Source organism: Cervus elaphus, chromosome 11 (assembly GCF_910594005.1).
Source record: "Cervus elaphus chromosome 11, mCerEla1.1, whole genome shotgun sequence".
In the NCBI taxonomy this organism is placed as follows: domain Eukaryota; kingdom Metazoa; phylum Chordata; class Mammalia; order Artiodactyla; family Cervidae; genus Cervus; species Cervus elaphus.
The window spans coordinates 35,711,961-35,730,511 of record NC_057825.1 but is presented as its reverse complement, the minus strand read 5'-3'; the positions used below and the strand labels follow the sequence as shown (position 1 = coordinate 35,730,511).

Genomic DNA, 18,551 nt, shown 5'->3' with positions numbered 1-18,551 from the left:
CAAAGAGATTTAGAACCAGAATATAGCCTTTCTGTGCCACTTGCTAGTTGAGTGAGCTTCAGCAAATTAATCTGAGGCATAGTTTTCTCATCTGTAAAATGTGAGTATAGCTTCTTTTGCTGTTAGAATTAAAATTGAAATGAGATATTGCATATAGAGTGTTCAGTATAGTGCCTTAAATATAGTATTCGTAGAGTAAAGCAAATTTTCCCATAAGATTGTTTAAAATAGTGTCAAGTCAAATGAAAGTATCTCAGTCGTGTCCAACTCTTTGTGACCCCATGGACTACTTAGTCCATGGAATTCTCCAGGCCAGAATACTGAAGTGGGTAGCCTTTCCCTTCTGCAGGGGATCTTCCCAAGCCAGGGACTGAACCCAGGTCTCCCACATTGCAGGCGGATTCTTTACCAGCTGAGCCACAAGGGAAGCTCTAAAATAGTGTAAACCACCCCTATTTTCTACCTCATGTGGTTAAAAAAAGTCTTTGGCATATGTGGCGGCTTTGAAAAATGTTTGCCAACTCCTTTTTTCAAAAGGTGGGGTTTAATTCCCTTCTTAAAAGTGGACTTGTCTGAGTGACTCACACCTAACTAACAGAAAGCAGCAGAAGGGACACTGAGTGACTTCTGGGGCTACATCAGAAAACATACTAGCTTCCACTTGGCTCTCTCCCTTTTGGGGTGCTTTCCTACTACCACCCTTGGCACTCAGACACTAGGCTGTGATGAAGTCAGGAATCTACATGAAAAGTCCACTTACAGATTCTCCAGCCACTGCCCTGGATAAGGTCCCAGGTAAGAGTTAATATCGACCTCCGCTTCCCCCTCGCAGTCCCCGCCTGCGCTGCCGCCGCCTCTGCCGCCGCTTAGGGCCCGGCTCCGCTCCTCCTGCTTCTCCGCCTTCTTTCCTGAGCGCTGCCCGGCCGGCCGCCATGGCGAACGTGGCCGACACGAAACTGTACGACATCCTGGGCGTCCCGCCTGGCGCCAGCGAGAACGAGCTGAAGAAGGCATACAGAAAGTTAGCCAAAGAATACCATCCTGATAAGAATCCAAATGCTGGTGACAAATTCAAAGAAATAAGTTTTGCATATGAAGTACTATCAAATCCTGAGAAGCGCGAACTATATGACAGATATGGAGAACAAGGTCTTCGGGAAGGTAGCGGTGGAGGTGGTGGCATGGATGATATTTTCTCTCACATTTTTGGTGGAGGATTATTTAGCTTCATGGGTAATCAGAGCAGAAGTCGAAATGGCAGAAGAAGAGGAGAAGACATGATGCATCCACTCAAAGTATCTTTAGAAGACCTGTATAATGGCAAGACAACCAAACTACAACTTAGCAAGAATGTACTCTGTAGTGCATGCAGTGGCCAAGGTGGGAAGTCTGGAGCTGTTCAGAAGTGTAGTGCTTGTCGGGGTCGAGGTGTACGCATCATGATCAGACAGCTGGCTCCAGGGATGGTACAGCAGATGCAGTCTGTGTGTTCTGACTGTAATGGAGAAGGAGAGGTAATTAATGAAAAGGACCGCTGTAAAAAATGTGAAGGGAAGAAAGTGATTAAAGAAGTCAAGATTCTTGAAGTCCACGTAGACAAAGGCATGAAACATGGACAGAGAATTACATTTACTGGGGAAGCAGACCAGGCCCCAGGAGTGGAACCAGGAGACATTGTTCTTTTGCTACAAGAAAAAGAGCATGAGGTGTTCCAGAGAGATGGGAATGATTTGCACATGACATATAAGATAGGACTTGTTGAAGCTCTTTGTGGATTTCAGTTCACATTTAAGCACCTTGATGGACGTCAGATTGTGGTGAAATACCCCCCTGGCAAAGTAATTGAACCAGGATGTGTTCGTGTTGTTCGAGGTGAAGGAATGCCACAATATCGTAATCCTTTTGAAAAAGGCGATCTTTACATTAAGTTTGATGTGCAGTTTCCTGAAAACAACTGGATCAACCCAGATAAACTTTCTGAATTAGAAGATCTTCTGCCATCTAGACCAGAAGTTCCAAATATTATTGGAGACACAGAGGAGGTAGAGCTTCAAGAATTTGATAGCACGCGGGGCTCAGGAGGTGGGCAGAGGCGTGAAGCCTATAATGATAGCTCTGATGAAGAAAGCAGTAGCCATCACGGACCAGGAGTGCAATGTGCCCATCAGTAAACTCTGCAACAAATTGCACAGGTGGATTTTCTTTCCACACTGGCCTGGTTTGTTTTCTGCAATCCAGCTGGAGCGTCTGGTCAACCCAGATGAACTGATGGACATCTGTTGGTCTATGTGTAACTTTTAAAATTGGTATAGTATCTACAGAGTGTATAATTTAAACTAACCACAAAGCTTTACATCTTCATTTCGACTGTTCTATAGCAGAATAAAGCACTTGAAAGGAAAAAAAAAAAAAAAAAAGAGTTAATATCAACCCACAGACATGTGGCTGAGTAAGACCTCAGGTAATTCTAGTCCCCTGCAGCCTTCTCATGCCCCTACTGACCCTGCATGGAGCAGGAATGAGCTGCAGCTGCGAAGCCTTGCTCAAACTGAGTACTTGTGAGCAAAATAAATGTTGTCATTGTTTTAAGCCCTTTGTATTGTAGTGGTTTGATCCATAGCAACAGGGAACTGAAATATCATTCTTCCCTCTCTTGGTCAATCCCACGCCCTACCATAGTGTCTTTCCTTCCACCAACCATGGATCCAGAGTAGCAGAGATAATTAGGAAGGATGTTGTATTGTAAGGAGATCTTGTTTCTTGTACCAACACCCTGCAAAGTTTCGGGCATGTAGCATCTTCTCTGTGGGCTTTAGTTCCCTCCTCCATGTGGTGGCTTTAGACTTAGATACTCTCTCAGGCGTGTGCTAGTCCCAGGGTCATGTAGGAAACCAATATGGAAATAGGAAAAGTTACAGTCTTTGGGCATTTTGGATTGTATGTCTAAGTTTTGCATGTTGTAGCAGAGAAACCCAGTGATATCCAAGAACCTTCTTTATGAATTTTCAATTAAAGAAAACATAATCTTAGCACTTTTGATTTGAGAGGGAGGTTTTTTGTCTCAAGACCTCCATGTGAATCAAGAATGGGCATGGTTGGAGCCTTGCAGGTCTGTCTTGATCCAGTTGTCTAGTAATTTTCACAGGGTCCTCTTTGGAACCTGTGCCCTGAAGTGGCCTACAATCCTGGGGGGCCTGTTTAACATCTGTAAATTCTCTTAGAGTTTAAACAAAGACTGGCAGGCTGCAGGCTGACAGAGTTTTAAGCCCCCATCTGTTGAATGGTTTCTAGCAGATGATCTCTAAAGGGTGCTATGTGTTTTATCATTTCAGTTTCTTCTGAGAAAGGATTTAAAATCAATTTAGGGGTCATGTTCGGGGACTTTGTCAAAACTACAGGCTCCAGCTCAAACAGAAATCAGTCCTCAGGGGCTCTCTAGTGACAAAGTGAAAGTGATCTGGGCCCTTCTGAGGCTCCTTGTTCTCATCTCCTTCCTGTGTTGAAGGGTTGACTTTTCTTTTGAAGTCTATTGCCTCCTTCATTTATTCTTTAATTTCATACCACTGAGGTGATTCCCACTCTGTCTTGTGTATGTAACTAACTGTCATGGTCTAGGCTTCTCTGATGAACAAAAGCTTAGCCTGCCTGAAAGGAGTTGCTTTGAAAACCAGGTCTCCAAGTCAAATATCACACCTCTAAATGAAACAGGAGAAACTCTTCTAATTAAAGAGAACTTCTGGGCAAGCTTTGGAGAAAACAAAGATTGCAGAGGCTTTAGAGATCTTAGATAGCTTATGGGATATCAATATGGAAAAATGGATTTATTTGTTTATCTAACCCCCCGACCATGCATAGGCAGATCATGAAAATCAATGTCAGAAAATAATACTGAGAGTCCAGCAGGAATGTGACTGGTTATTCTTGGTCTGTTTAAGGCTGCTGAGATTGGATTATATCCCTGGGATGTTGGATTTTCTCTCCTTCTACTGCCTGGAACTTGACAATTATTGCGATATTGGCAGAAATGTTGCCAAAGTGCAAGAGGTGGTTGGTATTATAAGTCCATAACTGAGGATGGCTGGCACATGAAGAACCCTGTTCTTCAGTTGGGCTTTGTCCTGGCTGCAGCTGTATGTAAGGCTGACTCTTGCTCTGGGATGCTCTATCTATCTTAGAGCAAAGGAAAGGGAGGGGATAAGAGGTTTGGGGTTGGCAACTTAATTGAGATTGCAACCTAAGGCATCTTTGCTCACCTGGCTAGAATGGGCAAGTAGGTCATGTTCGACTTGCCAGAGGTCTCCTGTCTGGTCATCTCTGACCCTGAGCTGCGGTCGTTGGTTTCAGTTGGTTAGAGCACTAGACTAAGGGGCTGACATCTAGGGCTGGATCCTTAGCTGGGTAGAGGATCTAAAATGTGTATATAAAGGCTGTAGGTAAAATGAGAGCCAGGAGGGACTTTGGCAATCAATTAGTCAAGCCCCTTTGTCTTATGAACGCAGAAACTGAGACTCACAGCCAGGGAGTGATTTTCCCACAACCTGTAACATAGGCAGGACTGCCCATCTCTTCTCTCAAGTCCAGCCCAGGTATCAGTCCAAGTCGGGCAGCCTGTAAACAGAGGCCATTGATCACAAGAGTGACCAGAGAAAGTGTTAGAACTAGTAGCCTATACCTACTATGGGAAGAGCAATTTAGAGTGCTTGCCTGACGGGTATTTGTCAGCAGTACCACCTTAGGGTTAAAGATGGCACCTTACATAATGAACTTGGCCTTGAAGTCTCCTCTAGCAATAGGGACCTGGGCAAAAGAAGCGCCTTCCCCAGTTCATCCATAGTCATTCAGGCCCTGCCTGAGGAAAGGCCAAATGAAAACTCAGGCCATGTCAAGTGACAGAGACTGACTGTCTCCAAGCCCCAGGGGAGCCTTGTAACTGTGAAGTTGTTGGTGTGCAGACCAGTGTACTCACTGATAGGGGAGGCAGATTTCAGTTTTGCTGTGAAAATATTTAACTTGTTTTTCATGAGTGACTGAGACCTTGAGTGCCAGCGCTTTGGCTGAGTGACTCTTATCCCTACCACAGCTCCTCCTCCAGACTGCCTTTGGACCCCCGTCATGTAATTGTAATTGCCTAATGGCCTTACCAACCAAAGTCCCTTGTAGCTATGTAGGACCCATGCAGCTTGAACCCAATTCAGTCTGTATATGCGACTACTTCAGCTTGCCCCAGGGACTTTGTAAGGGGATGGCAGCCAAAGAGGCTTTTGCCTTGGAAGAATCATCAGAATGACTCTTTAATTTTAATAAGGGAGTAGAGCTTGGTCCCTGCAAGCTTCCCAATAACTAGATGAATGTCACTGGGGGAAATGTGTGCTGGTTAGATTTATTAACCAAGCAGCTCAACCAAAAAGTTTAGAATGAATTTGACCTCTTTTTAGATTTTTTGAGGATATTGATTGGTTTCAGTGTTCAGATTATAGGAATTTTTTAAAAATCAAGCATTCTTATGGTAGTGTGATTTGTCTCTTTTATTTGACATTTAATATTGACACTCTGCTTTCTCTCATTTTTAAAATGCTTGTTTCAGTAGCCCATGGAATAGTTAAGAACTGTCATGGTCAAAAGATAAGAGAACAAGAGGATAAATAAGAGTCTCTGTAAGTCTGTTGACTGTCCCTTTGTGTGTCAAACCAACTGTCTATCTGTCTGACTATCTTTTATCTCTCTTTCTGACTGCCCTGTGTGACTGTCCAAGGTTCCCTCTCCCTCTGTCTTTCAGAAGGTCTTCCCTTCTTCCATCCTTTCCTTTCTTCCCCCTCCCCTTTTTTTAATTGAATAAGTGTTTGATCTACTATGTGGAAAGCATTATTTTTTATTAATTCCTGAAGCTGATAGAACCCAAAGTAGAGCTTAATGGTCAAATAAACTGGCCCTGCAGAGTTGGGGCTAGAAAAGTTCTCAATGTCAGAATGGGAGATTTGAAATGCCAGTCTCTGACCTCATAGAGAAATGCAATAGCTCTTTGAAGTTCACTAAACTAGAGAATGAATATGGATGGTGTAGGCATTCAATAAATGTTTGCTGAATTGAATGCAATAAAAATGATAAAAGAGACATTACAAATGCATTTTTTAAAACTTCATTACATGCACTGAAAGATGTTTTTGACATTTTATCTACATCCCTAGTTATATCCTGAGTGCCAGGCACGTATGATGATAGAGTCCCTTGCACTGTTATGTTGTGAATCAGTGGCTGTAGTCAAAACCCATGCTGGCCTCCTACGATTTTGATTCTAATAGAGGGTGCGAAGGAGATTTAATGGCATTAAAGCAGTCATTAATATATGCTTGGTATTCACAATACACATCTCATGAAATCTTTTAGTAATTACAGAAGGTGAAATTTTCATCCCCATTCTGTTTTTTTAACAGATGACAAAATTGAGACTCAAATACGTTCGTTAATCTGACTCTATCACATACCTAATAAGTGGTAGGATAAAAATGTAAATCCAGTTTTATCAGGCTTTACAAAATATCCACCCATGTTCTTTCCACCCTGTTCTGTGCACCCTTCAAGTCATATGTCACAGAAATTATTTTTTCCTATGTTGGGATTTAAGTTATCAGTAACAACTATTCTCCCATGTTCTAACTTATAAACATTTAGTTTTGAATGAAGCTTTTCATAGAGCTTCAAAATATCAGATAAGGCAAATGATGTCCTTATGTCAGTTTACTCTTTAATGAATCAGTTCCAATAGGGGTTAAATGAGTCTATCTCCAGTAGTCCTTTTCTGACCATTTCAATTTTTCATTTGACACCCTTTCCCCATGTTGAAAGTTCTAAGATGTGTATATCTAAAACATGTCTCAAAATTTTCTTAGTCTTGAAAACCTGGGCAGCTTCCTCTAAATATGAGCAGGGACTGCTTCCTGAGCTGCATTATCACCACCCTGTAATTCTGGAGTGACAACAAAATAATACATGACTGTGCAAGTTAAAGAATTTGCCCTGTGGGCTTGTGTACTAAATTATGCTGTCAGGACATAAACATGAAAGCCTATTTTATGATAAAAAGTAATGATACATAGAATTTGAGCATGATTCTTCTGCAAAAAGAACATGTAAATTTGTAATGTGTCATTTCCTTTTCAACAAAGTCCATTTGGTTGCTCTTTTACTGTTGACACAAGCTCCAACCTCCATGAGGGCCAGGGCCACTTGGGTTTTAAACTTAGTTTTATGTCTATTGCACCCAAATCCTATGATAGAACATGAGCTCCTCCCTGATTTGAGACTGCCAAAGCTATCTTTCTGTCTTCTTGTTGCTGGCAGTCTTTCTGTTTCTCAACTCTTCTCACCCCAGGCTTTGGGTCTCTGGACTCTCAATAGCCCCACCAGGCTTGTATTTTTACTCTTGTCCCTTCTTGTTACTATCTTTTTCCTTCTCAGCTTAGCTCAGATACTCTCATCAGGATTATTCTGTTCCTCCTGGCTCTAAATTCCAAGGTCTAAAGTTCAATTCCAACCATTGCCCGACCTCCTTGCAGACATAGTATGTTATTCTTGGGAATAAGCCCAGGGTGGTTCCTAGTGGTGGATACTCAAGGAAGATTATGTAAAACAAAACAGATACCAAGCTGGGAAGGGTGGCAGAGGTAACAACTCTCAATAGACTCTTTTTTTCTGCACAAACCTTGCTCACAGCAGATGTTCCTGCCATCTGCTTGTTTTGATCTGGACTCCCTGGTTTGTTGGTTTTTTCCCTAAAACAAAGCAAGAACTGAGTACAGTTATTATCAATGTGCTTTGCTCACTACAGAGCCCAAGGGAGTCACTGCTGCCTATAGTTTGGAGATTTGTCTTCTAGTGGTGTCGCTTAAGATTGGAATTATCATCTTTTTAGCTACTGCGCTGCCTTGCTAGCTATGTAAGAGCTTAGGGCAATCGTACATCCTGGCTTTTTTTTTTTTTACATGAAATATTGTAAAATCAGCACCAACTACAACACCCCAAAACACATTCTATAGTTGTATGAGGATATTTTTACATTTTATTTTGAAGAAGTAACTCACATTCAGTAGGGCATGATGAAAAAAATACAGTATATAAATTACCCATAGTTTACCATGCAATGAAGTTTCCTGCTAACATTTTAATGTATAGCCTTCTGATGTGTATTCTATGCATTTATCTCTAGCTATCACTTATTTTATATTATTATTATATAATATATTTTATTATATATTATCAGTAATAATATTAATAATATTATTGTATCTATCACATTATTTTTTTTCTTTTTTTTTCTATCACATTATTATAGCTGCTGCTGCTGCTGCTAAGTCGCTTCAGTCGTGTCTGACTCTGTGCGACCCCATAGACGGCAGCCTACCAGGCTCGCCCATCCCTGGGATTCTCCAGGCAAGAACACTGGAGTGGGTTGCCATTTCCTTCTCCAATGCATGAAAGTGAAAAGTGAAAGTGAAGTCGCTCAGTCGTGTCCAACTCTTAGTGACCCCATGGACTGCAGCCTACCAGGCTCCTCCATCCATGGGATTTTCCAGGCAAGAGTACTGGAGTGGGGTGCCATTGCCTTCTCTGATTATTATAGCTATCTATAACTAAATTTAAATTACACTGTTTGTTATATAATAACTTGCCTTTCTTACTTAACATATTATGAAAATATTTCTAAATCAACAATTTAAATTTCTACAATATCCTTTTACTGAATAATGTTCTATTTTAAGGAGGCCCATAGTATATGCAATAGATCATCACTATTATATATGTTTCTAATCTTTAGGTGTTTCCAGGTATTAAAGGGACATCTCTCAGGCTAAGTCTTTGTGCATATTCTTCTTTATTTTCTTGGGGTGTTTCTAAAGTTAGAAGCAAATCAATGGCTAAATCATTTTAAGACTTTTGATACATAAGCAATTGATATACCGAAAACTTCAAATGAGTATTACATCATCCTGTATTTGGCTTAGATAATTTCAGATCTTGACTCTGCTTTCTGTTGTGTCAGTTGTCACTACAAATTTCATAAGCATTTCTTCCATGCCTTATTACTGATTTTTTAAAAAAATATTAACAAGACAATGTCACTCATTTGGCAGATATCCGCCAAAAGTTAACACTATATAAGGCACTCTGTTAGATACTGAAGTAAAGGGAGTAGAAATTCAAGAGAGTGTAAGTTTTAATCTTGACCCTCTTTTATTTACTTAATATAAGAAGCATTGTTCCATTAATAAATAATTCAAGATATTTTATGTTGTACTTGTTCCCTTTCTTAATGCACTAAATATGTTACTTTGTCAAATTCTAAAATACATTGTCCAAATGGAAATAAGAATAATTTAGCATGAATATTACTTCCTTTTTCTTCACCCTAGATTTAAAAAAAATAAAAAATATAAAAAGCACAAGCTTATTTTAGCAAATTAGAAAAATTCATAAAAGTATAAAGAAGAAAATAAATGACTCATAACCAAACCATTCAAAGACAATTACTGTTAATTGGCATATTTCCTTCCAGGCATTTTCTTTGTATATTTTTTACATAGCTAAGATCACACTATATAGGCAATTTTTCAAGCGTATAATGTAAATATTTCCTCTTGCTATGAAAAACTCTCTGAAAACATTATCTCTAATGAGTTCATAATATTTTATCATGGAAATAAATATATAGAATTTGACAGTTAATAGTAAAAACTCTGGAGTAAAATTGCAGTAGTTCTCGTCTGATACTGCCGTGGTTAGCTCTGATCCTGAGGAGTTACTTTTCTCTGGCTCAGTTTCCTTATATGCAAAATGAAGATAATTAGTACCTCTATTTTTTTAAAGTTTCCTTGGGGAATACATGAGACAATTCAAGTAAATCTTAAACAGGTACCTGGCACATAATGAACATACAATAAAAGTTATTATTATTCCTATTGCTACTTAATCATTCTACCTATTGTTATATATTTAACTTGTTTCCCATGGAGATAGCATTTACTATTATAAAATTACTGTAGAGTATAATTCTTCACAAACCTTTTTATAACCTGAGAATGTTTTTGTATGAGAATTTTGTATGAGAATTTGTATGAGAATGTTCAGAGATGAACATTGTTAGGAACACTGTTAAGGTTCTAAATATTGCCAAAATTGCTTATGTACAATGTGATGCAGTATTGTTATTCTCATCAGAGAGATAGTTATGTCCAAACAGGATCACCTGTGGGACTTTTGAATCTCTCCTCTCATCCTCTCCACACCCATCTGTATCCTCTCTTTCCAGGATGACATGTGAAATCAGAATCTCTGGGGCATTTGGAAACTCTTATCCTTTTCATTTCTTAAGATGCAAAATGAGGATATCAGTATCTAGTTCATAGGGCTGTAGTAATAAATAAAGCAATGCATGTGTATAGGACTTTGGAGAAGGGAATGGCAACCCAGTCCAGTGTTCTTGCCTGGAGAATTTCATGGACAGAGGAGCCTGCTGGGTCACAGTCCGTGGGGTTGCAAAGACTCGGACGTGACTGAGCGATTAACACACATACATAGCACTTTATATATAGTAAATACTCAGTGATAGCCATCATTAAATTATTATTACAAATAAAATTAAGTTTATAATTTATACTCCTATCAGTTCAGTTCAGTCTATCAGTTGTGTCCGACTCTTTGCGACCCCATGGACTGCAGCACACCAGGCTTCCCTGTCCTTCACCAGATCCCGGAACTTGCTCAAACTCATGTCCACCAAGTCAGTGATGCCATCCAACCATCTCATCCTCTGTCATCCCCTTCTCCTCCTGCCTTCAATCTTTCCCAGCATCAGGGTCTTTTCCAGTGAGTCAGTTCTTCACATCAGGTAGCCAGAGTATTGGAGTTTCAACTTCAGCATCAGTCCTTCCAATGAATATTCAGGACTGATTTCCTTTAGGATTGACTGGTTTGATCTCTTTGCAGTCCAAGGGACTCTCAAGAGTCTTCTCCTACACCACAGTTCAAAAGCATCAAGTCTTTAGTGCTCAGCTTTCTTTATATATACTCCTATCAGGAAAGTATAAAATTTTCTGTCTCCTTGCCCAGTGTTGAGCATAATTATTTTAAAATTTATTTTAAATTTAGTTTAATTCAAACTATTTAAATTATTGGTATCTTTAAATATTTTCTACTTCAGTAAGTAAAAAGTAGCATTTCACTGTTTTAATTTGCTTTCCTTTCATTACTGTTGGAGTGGAACTTCTGTCAAATATTTATTAGCCATTTGTATTACTATGTGTGACTATAGGAAGGGGAGGGAGGGGAGACAGACTGACACAACAGACATAGGGAAGGAGGGAGTAAGCAAGGGAAAGAGATCAGGATCTATTTATTTTACAGGGGTCTTAGTTTTATACTTCTTTTTTATTTTTGTGAGGAGGAGATGTGTTGTTCTTTGGATAGTAAGAATGTTATCCTTAGTCTGACCATGGTTTATCCCTACTGAACTAGTTTTGTTTCCCTATGATCAGTATATGTTTCTAAAGTTTTCCAAGCCATCTGGGTAATTACCCATTTTAGAATTGTGCCAGAAGAGCATTGTTAAACTTTTAAGTCTATGGTCTCTGAACTCCATTCTTTTTTCTCAATTAAAAAAAAAATCTGAAAAGATTAGCCAGTCTCCTATTCTCTAGCACAATTTGACATCTCTGTGATTGCTCAGAGCTTCCAGATGGTGATGGAGACTGTCTGCAGCAGAACTGTTTGTCTGAGCCTGAATGTGGGTGAGGGGAATGAATGTAAAGAGCACAGATGACTCAGTTGCAGTCAACAAATCCAGGAAACAGGGTCAGAAAGAGGTTGACACCTGGGTCGAGGGTTGGTTCTATGCCCTGTCACACTGCTTATTCTCCAAGTCTCCCTCGTAATTGGGTACCTAACTTGTTTTTCCATGCCTGACTTCTCACCTCGGTAACCTAATTTATGCTTTATTGGCTCTCAGACTGACAATGTATCTGATCATCTCCACTCTCTGCAAGCATCAGAACTCTACATTAAGGCCATCGACCCTTGGCCTCTCTGACATTGGTCAATAACCTGCCAGAATCTGCAGGCCCAGGCTCTCATTGCCACGTTTTCCAGAGACCATCACTTCAACCCTCCTGTCACTGTCTACACAGTTCTGAAAACCTGCCCTATCCAAGTGGCTGTGTATGGATTCCATGTCTTTGCCTTCTGCCCGCAAAACTCATGTTCTCCCTCTGAGGCACCATATGGACTCTCCCTGAAATTTTAGAACTCAGACTTAATGGATGGGCTCAAATTTTGCCCAGCATTTCCTTTATTTACTCTAATAATAATACATTATTGTTTATAGTGATATAAGTAGCATTTACTGTATGCTTACTCTAGGCAAGGCATTGTGCTAAGTGGTCCATAAGCACTTTCTCATGGAATCTTCAAGGCAAGCATGTAAGTCTGGCCCACCATTGCAAAGCTTAGGAAAGTTGAATAACTTGTCTGAGGTCACCCTGGTGGTAGTTTAATGTTGAGGCTGTGAATTAATTTCTGGTCAGTCTGATGTCTAAGCCCATGCTCTAAACTCCAAGATGATATGGTACCATCTGGGATTCCCCTTCTGGCCTCCTCTTCCTAATCTAGTGTATAGCCCCTTTTATAAACCTGCACCTCCTATCACACCTCTCTATAAACAATGACAGTTTCAAAGCTGGGAGTGGCCCTGGGTGCCATTTCATTCTCCTAGGGTGATATCAGGTTTTTGTCCTTCCTGATCATGCTTATTAATTTCTGCGTGACTCCGGAGAGCCTGGCTGGGTTACTCGTCTTCAGTCCCCTGCACTGGCAGGTGAGGGCCTCACTCGTCAGCTGTATGCCTCTCTCTTTGCTGTCATGCTCTCCTATTTGCTCTGTGGGTAGATTTTCTTCTACTCACTTCCTAGCTTTTTTCTTGCTCTCACTGGCAGGCTGCTTCACATTCTAGAGCTTCTCCCTGTTGGTCTTATATTCATTCCACTTATATCCACCCTGAAAGGTCAGGAGCTCAATGTCTTTGTTTCGGGGGTTTCTCTAATAATTAGCAACCCACAAACATGCCTTACTTCAGTCTTTTCACCTCATGAGTAAGGTAGCCCTATTGCTTCTTGTCTTAGACAAAAAAACTGCAGAGATCTACAAATCTGGACAATGAGAACACCACAGAGAGAACTTCTGTGTGCTAACAATTTTTGCCTCCCCTTGCTTGTTTCAGAGTCTGGAACCCCAACATACCCCCCAGTGAACCCCAGGGTACCTAGAAAAGTAGCTTTTGGTTATTTTTTTTCCCATAACTTTTATATTCTGACTACAGCAACTTCTTAGTAGTGGCAGATTTTATAGTCACAGTTTCAACTATTTGCAAGTGTCTCCAAATTCCACTATATGTAACAAATCATTTTGTTGAGGTAAGAATTTGAAAGTCTCATACTCTTAGGCTAGGTGTGGTTACAACTCATTTAGACGTGGGTGATTTGTTGTTTCCTATTTATTGTGGCAGTACATTTTATGGAGGAAATGATATGCTGCTAGTTGACAAATGTTGGGATTCCAGAAGTCTCTGGATGCCTCCTGCACCAAAATACAGTTTATCTACCCTGTGTGCAAAGTGATGTGTAAAGGTCCAGGGAAAAGTGCCTCTTCCCCTCCCACTGCTAATCCTATTGCTGTGTGAGCAATTAGTGGGGAATTGACTTCACCTGCCTACAACACCTTTCCAGGTCATGGACAGCACCTTGCTAGAAGTCAGGCATCCTCTTTTTACAGTTATAAGTGATATAAGTAAGATTGCCCATTTAGCTTTTGTTTCATTCCTCTGGTCCAAATATTTTTAATACTCAATCCCAGCTGCTGTCTCAGGTTGGATCAATATGAGGCATGCTATCCTGATGAGAATGGAAACCTTAGGTTTCATTTGGAGACAGGGAACTGAGGAACTATTTTCATTTCCCACCCAGAAGTTTAGTGTTGTATAGATGCTGCCTGAGTGTAAACTACTCGTGCTGAATATAACCTTTCATTCAGCAGGATTGTATTCACAGGGTTTAGATTCTCATACACTTGGTGCTGGTAGCCCTCATGTCCCAGTGCTGCCCAGCATCTCCATTGACAGCAAGACCCAGGAAGTCTTGGGGAGACAGAGTTTCACTTATAGAAAAAGAGTCCATTATCTTGGAAGCCACTCCTGGAGTCACTGCTGAAGGCAATTTCTCAGAGTTTATGCTCAAACCTTAGAAAACTCCTCCTGCCACTTTGATTGAAGGGGCAAGGGAGGGAGCCAAGCCAGGTTGGTCGACAAATGTCATCAGTCGTGATGAGCCACTAATCCTGATGAGACTTCTGATAAGACTCTGGTATGATGACAGATGAGGCTACGTATGGCAGTTAACTCAGTCATTTATAATCATTACTTCTGGGCCATTCAATAACCATCCTGTGAAGTTATTTTCTGAATTTCCCAGAGTACAGAAAGGAGCTAAGTTTTGCCCCTTTTCTTTGGTGAAGCATCTCAGCACTTATAAATGCTTAATGGGAACTTTCTACGGTCCTGTCAGATCCAACTTTAAGACCCTTATTCACCCGAATCACTTGCTTCGTGGAGGTGATGATGCAGTGTTGGGCACACTTGCTCTTTTCCTGACTCTGCCCATGAAGTAAGCCCTGGATTCCTCTGTTGCTAACATCTCTGATTTTGTTTTAAGATGTCCCAAGGATAAGATGTAGGGTGGTGCTGCTGTCTGTCACTTCTCACAATTGTGACTGTGGTCGTATCTCTTGGCCCACAGCTTTTCTTCCCCAGCAGTGTGCCATGTCACATATGTGCTACAGAAGCTCACCAGCATGCAGAGATACCAAACTGTTGAGGCCCTAGGCACTCTGGGAGGCTGATGTGGACCAGCTATGGCTGAAGCTTAACCCCTACCCAAGTCAGTTGCCTCTGGTTGCCCCAGATTATTAATATCATTTTGTTTGTGTCGTGATATAGAAAAATGTTAGGAAGCACCGACTTAACTTCTTTGATTTTCATTTTCTTCCTAAGTTGGGATTTTTTAAATTATCTTAACAAGATCATTGTAAGGATCAAAGTCCTGAACACGCACGAAGGGGTGTTGTTGTTGTTGTTTAGTTGCTAAGTTGTGTCCAAACTCTTTTGTGACCCACATGGACTGTAGCCCACCAACCTCCTCTGACCATGGGATTTTCCAGGCCAGAATACTGGAGCGTGTTGCCATTTTCTACTCCAGGGAATCTTCCTGACCCAAAGATCAAACCTGTGTCTCCTGCATTGGCAGGTGGATTCTTTAGCACTGAGCCACCTGGGAAGCCCTGTACAGTGAGGCTTTAAGAGCTACGATATGTTTGTTGGGTATATCACTGGCCACAGAGAGATAAGACTATATCTTTAGTTCATTGATTGTCGCTTTGAGAATAGGATGGAATTCCATTTTTAAAAGATCTTTTCTAAGTTATAAAATTAACGTACTGCATCTATCATTGATGTTCAAGCACTGGAATACATTTTCTACAGTCTTTGGTTCTTGTGACTTCTTTGAAGCATCTACTGGAACAGAAGTCCTTTGCCTCACTGCCCAGTGAGCTGAGGGTACACAGCATCTCCTGACTTATCGACATTCATATCCCAGCTACTGTCAAGTCTACCAGGCCAGGGTCCCACATTCCCACTAAAGACTGGCCTGTGTTGCCCTTGACTGCAGGCCCATGCCCTGGGCAGAGAGCATCTCAAGTTTTTGTGGTTTTAGCATCTGTGTTCCAGGGTGTGAGCTGGCTGGTGTTGGTCCACATGGCCTCCAGAGATGACTTCTCTCAGTCCTGCTGGCAAATATCTCACAGGGAGGGAGGAACTCTCCTTCTCCTCAACAGAACTTAAGCCAAATGCTACCTTGATAAACCTGTGAAAACCAAGTCACAAAATAATATACTATAAATGTTAACACTGGCTTTCTGGATATGGAGGTATGGATCATATTTATTTTCTTCTTTCGGCCTTCCTGATTTTTTTTCAGATTTTCTATAGTGAAACTGGAAGAGTATTTTAAATTATCTTTCTAAAAGCACTCAAGATGCACTGCATGAAGGTAAATAACAGCTCCAACGTTCCTTCACACTTGCTGGCTCCAAATTACTGCCTCTGTCTTCAGAGCCAGGCGATTTGGAGGCAATGGAAGCCAGGAGGCAGGGGGAGGAGGCAGCATTGGCCGTTGAATTTCCTCTTTTCAGACATTGCTCTGGCAGCTAATTCCAGGGTGCTCATCTGTATGGTGGCAGCATGACTTTCATGTTTTCCCCAAGGTGTTTTATGGCCTTTTTACAGAGGTACTTTGAATAACTTTCTCTCGGTAACTTCCAAATAGTGAAAATATCAGGTGACTTCTCTGTCTCTCTCTCCACTTTGTTCTCTTTTTTGTTTCTGCCCTTTCCTATTGCTTGTCTCTTCACTGTCTTTTCCTTTACCTTCCTCCCTCTTCTTCACTCTCTTCCTGCTGCACCAGCCCTGTCCACATTTCATCTCTCTTCATTTAATATTTAAAGCAAAAGAAAACACAGTAGTGAGAAAGAAAAGATTTGATGGTATTGCCCAGGTTGTGGTGAGGGGAAAGTAAATATGAGCTTATCATTAGGAGGTCAGTGGCTTCAAGACTGGTTCCAGAAGCAGTTTCATCCCTTTACTTTTCAGTTTTCAGACCTGTAACAACTAATACATCTTAATTTGCTTTCACCCTTAAGATCAAGGGAAGATTGCCTGGGAAATTGATGCTTCAGCTGTGGCCCCAAAGTGAATGAGGGGAGTTAACCAGTTATAGAGAGTGGGGTGGGGTGGGTGGCCAGAGAGGGTAGGGGTCTCGATGGGGCCAAGTCTGTCTCAGTCCAGAGCATTTACTCCTTATTTGTCACCAAGAAAGGACCTGCTGTATAGATCAACCAGCAACTCTACAGTCTCACTCAGAATCTCCTGGAGATGATGCTGATTATCCTGGAAAACAAGGACCTTGAATTACGTGCAACAGAAAGACTGATCAAATCACAGACGCCTGCAGCATTCTCCTAACTGAGGACAGGACTCCTTCAGGCCACCCAGGGAGGTCCCCTAGAATTGACACTTAGAATGACTTCACCCCATTGGCAGGACTACCCTGTACCATTAGTTATCCCCGTCTTTTATCTAGTGCTTGACCTGTTAGCCAACCTTCCTGTAGAGAGGGAGCCTGGAATCCAGATACCAGGTCCCAGCCCTTCCCTTTGGTGTATGATGGTGTGTTTGAGTTTTGAGGGTCTGATCCACTATGTTTTCTTCTCAGCACATCCTCCATCAGACCACCAGGCCTCTGACAGATTTCACACTAAGCATCCTCCTCCTGGGTCAGGCAAGGCCCTATCTCCAGGGGCAAGCATCAGGCCTGGTATTGGTGTCTATAGAAAGAGTGCTGGCTGAGCTTGAGGCCTTGGAGAGGGCTGATATAACATATACCTGACTACAGGTATATGTTTCTAGGTGACCTTCCTACATGATCTTATAGGAGAGACAGTGAAGAGGTTAGGGGACCCTTTCTGGCTCCCCACCCCATCTCGCTCTCTTTTACTAGTTAACTCTACTTATCTACTTTAGAGCCTCAGCTCAAGCATCAGTTTCCCTGGCCTTAAGGATGAGTCAAGTCTCTCTTCTGTACATTCTCTTAGGGCCATTTATCTCTCCTTTATAACACACACCAACACTGAGATGTTATAAGGATTTGTGAGGTTGTTGGACTGCTGTCTGCTGCTACCCCACCACACTCAGTTTACAAGCTCCTCAACCTGTGAGCTTTAAGAGGGGAGTTTTTAATTCTGCTCACTAATACATCATAACTGTCAAGGGTAGAGCTTGGCACATAGGAGATACTCAATAAATATTCATCAATTGAAATTAATCTTAGCTTCATCCCATTTGGCTCCAAGACCTTGGGCCATTTACTTAATCTCTCTCTGAGCCTCAGGTCTCTCATTAGAAATGGGGATAATAATCCCACATTGAGAAAACTGTGAGATTTACATGGAACAGTGGTTATAAAATATCCAATATGGAGAACAGTGTAGAGATTCCTTAAAAAACTGAAAACAGAACTGCCGTATGACCCAGCAATCCCACTACTGAGCATACACACCAAGGAAACCAGACCTGAAAGAGACACGTGTACCCCAGTGTTCATTGCAGCACTGTTTACAATAGCTGGGACGTGGAAGCAACCTAGATGTCCACTGGCAGACCAATGGATAATAAAGTTGTGGTACATATACACAATGGAATATTCAGTTCAGTTCAGTTGCTTAGTCGTGTCTGACTCTTTGCAACCCCGTGAGTCGATTACTCAGCTATAAAAAGAACACATTTGAATCAGTTCTAATGAGGTGGATGAAACTGGAGCCTGTTATACAGAGTGAAGTAAGTCAGAAAGAGAAGCACCAATACGGTATATTAATGCATATATATGGAATTTAGAAAGACG

The 18,551-nt window shown here is 41.3% G+C and overlaps 2 protein-coding genes across 2 annotated transcripts in view; both read left to right on the top strand.

Moving 5' to 3' along the window:
• The window catches only part of ALK (ALK receptor tyrosine kinase), a 725,373-nt gene that overhangs the window by 192,965 nt on the left and 513,857 nt on the right, over positions 1–18,551 (top strand). The gene's annotated exons all lie outside the window — the stretch shown is intronic.
• On the top strand, positions 819–2,203 carry LOC122703309 (dnaJ homolog subfamily A member 2). The gene has a single exon (XM_043917495.1). The coding sequence runs from the start codon at positions 933–935 to the stop codon at positions 2,169–2,171; it is 1,239 nt and encodes a 412-aa protein (XP_043773430.1). The 5' UTR covers positions 819–932; the 3' UTR covers positions 2,172–2,203.

What these genes read in the sequence shown, in the direction of transcription:
- LOC122703309 (XM_043917495.1), top strand. Translation starts at nt 933, where the DNA reads ATGGCGAACGTGGCCGACACGAAACTGTACGACATCCTGGGCGTCCCG.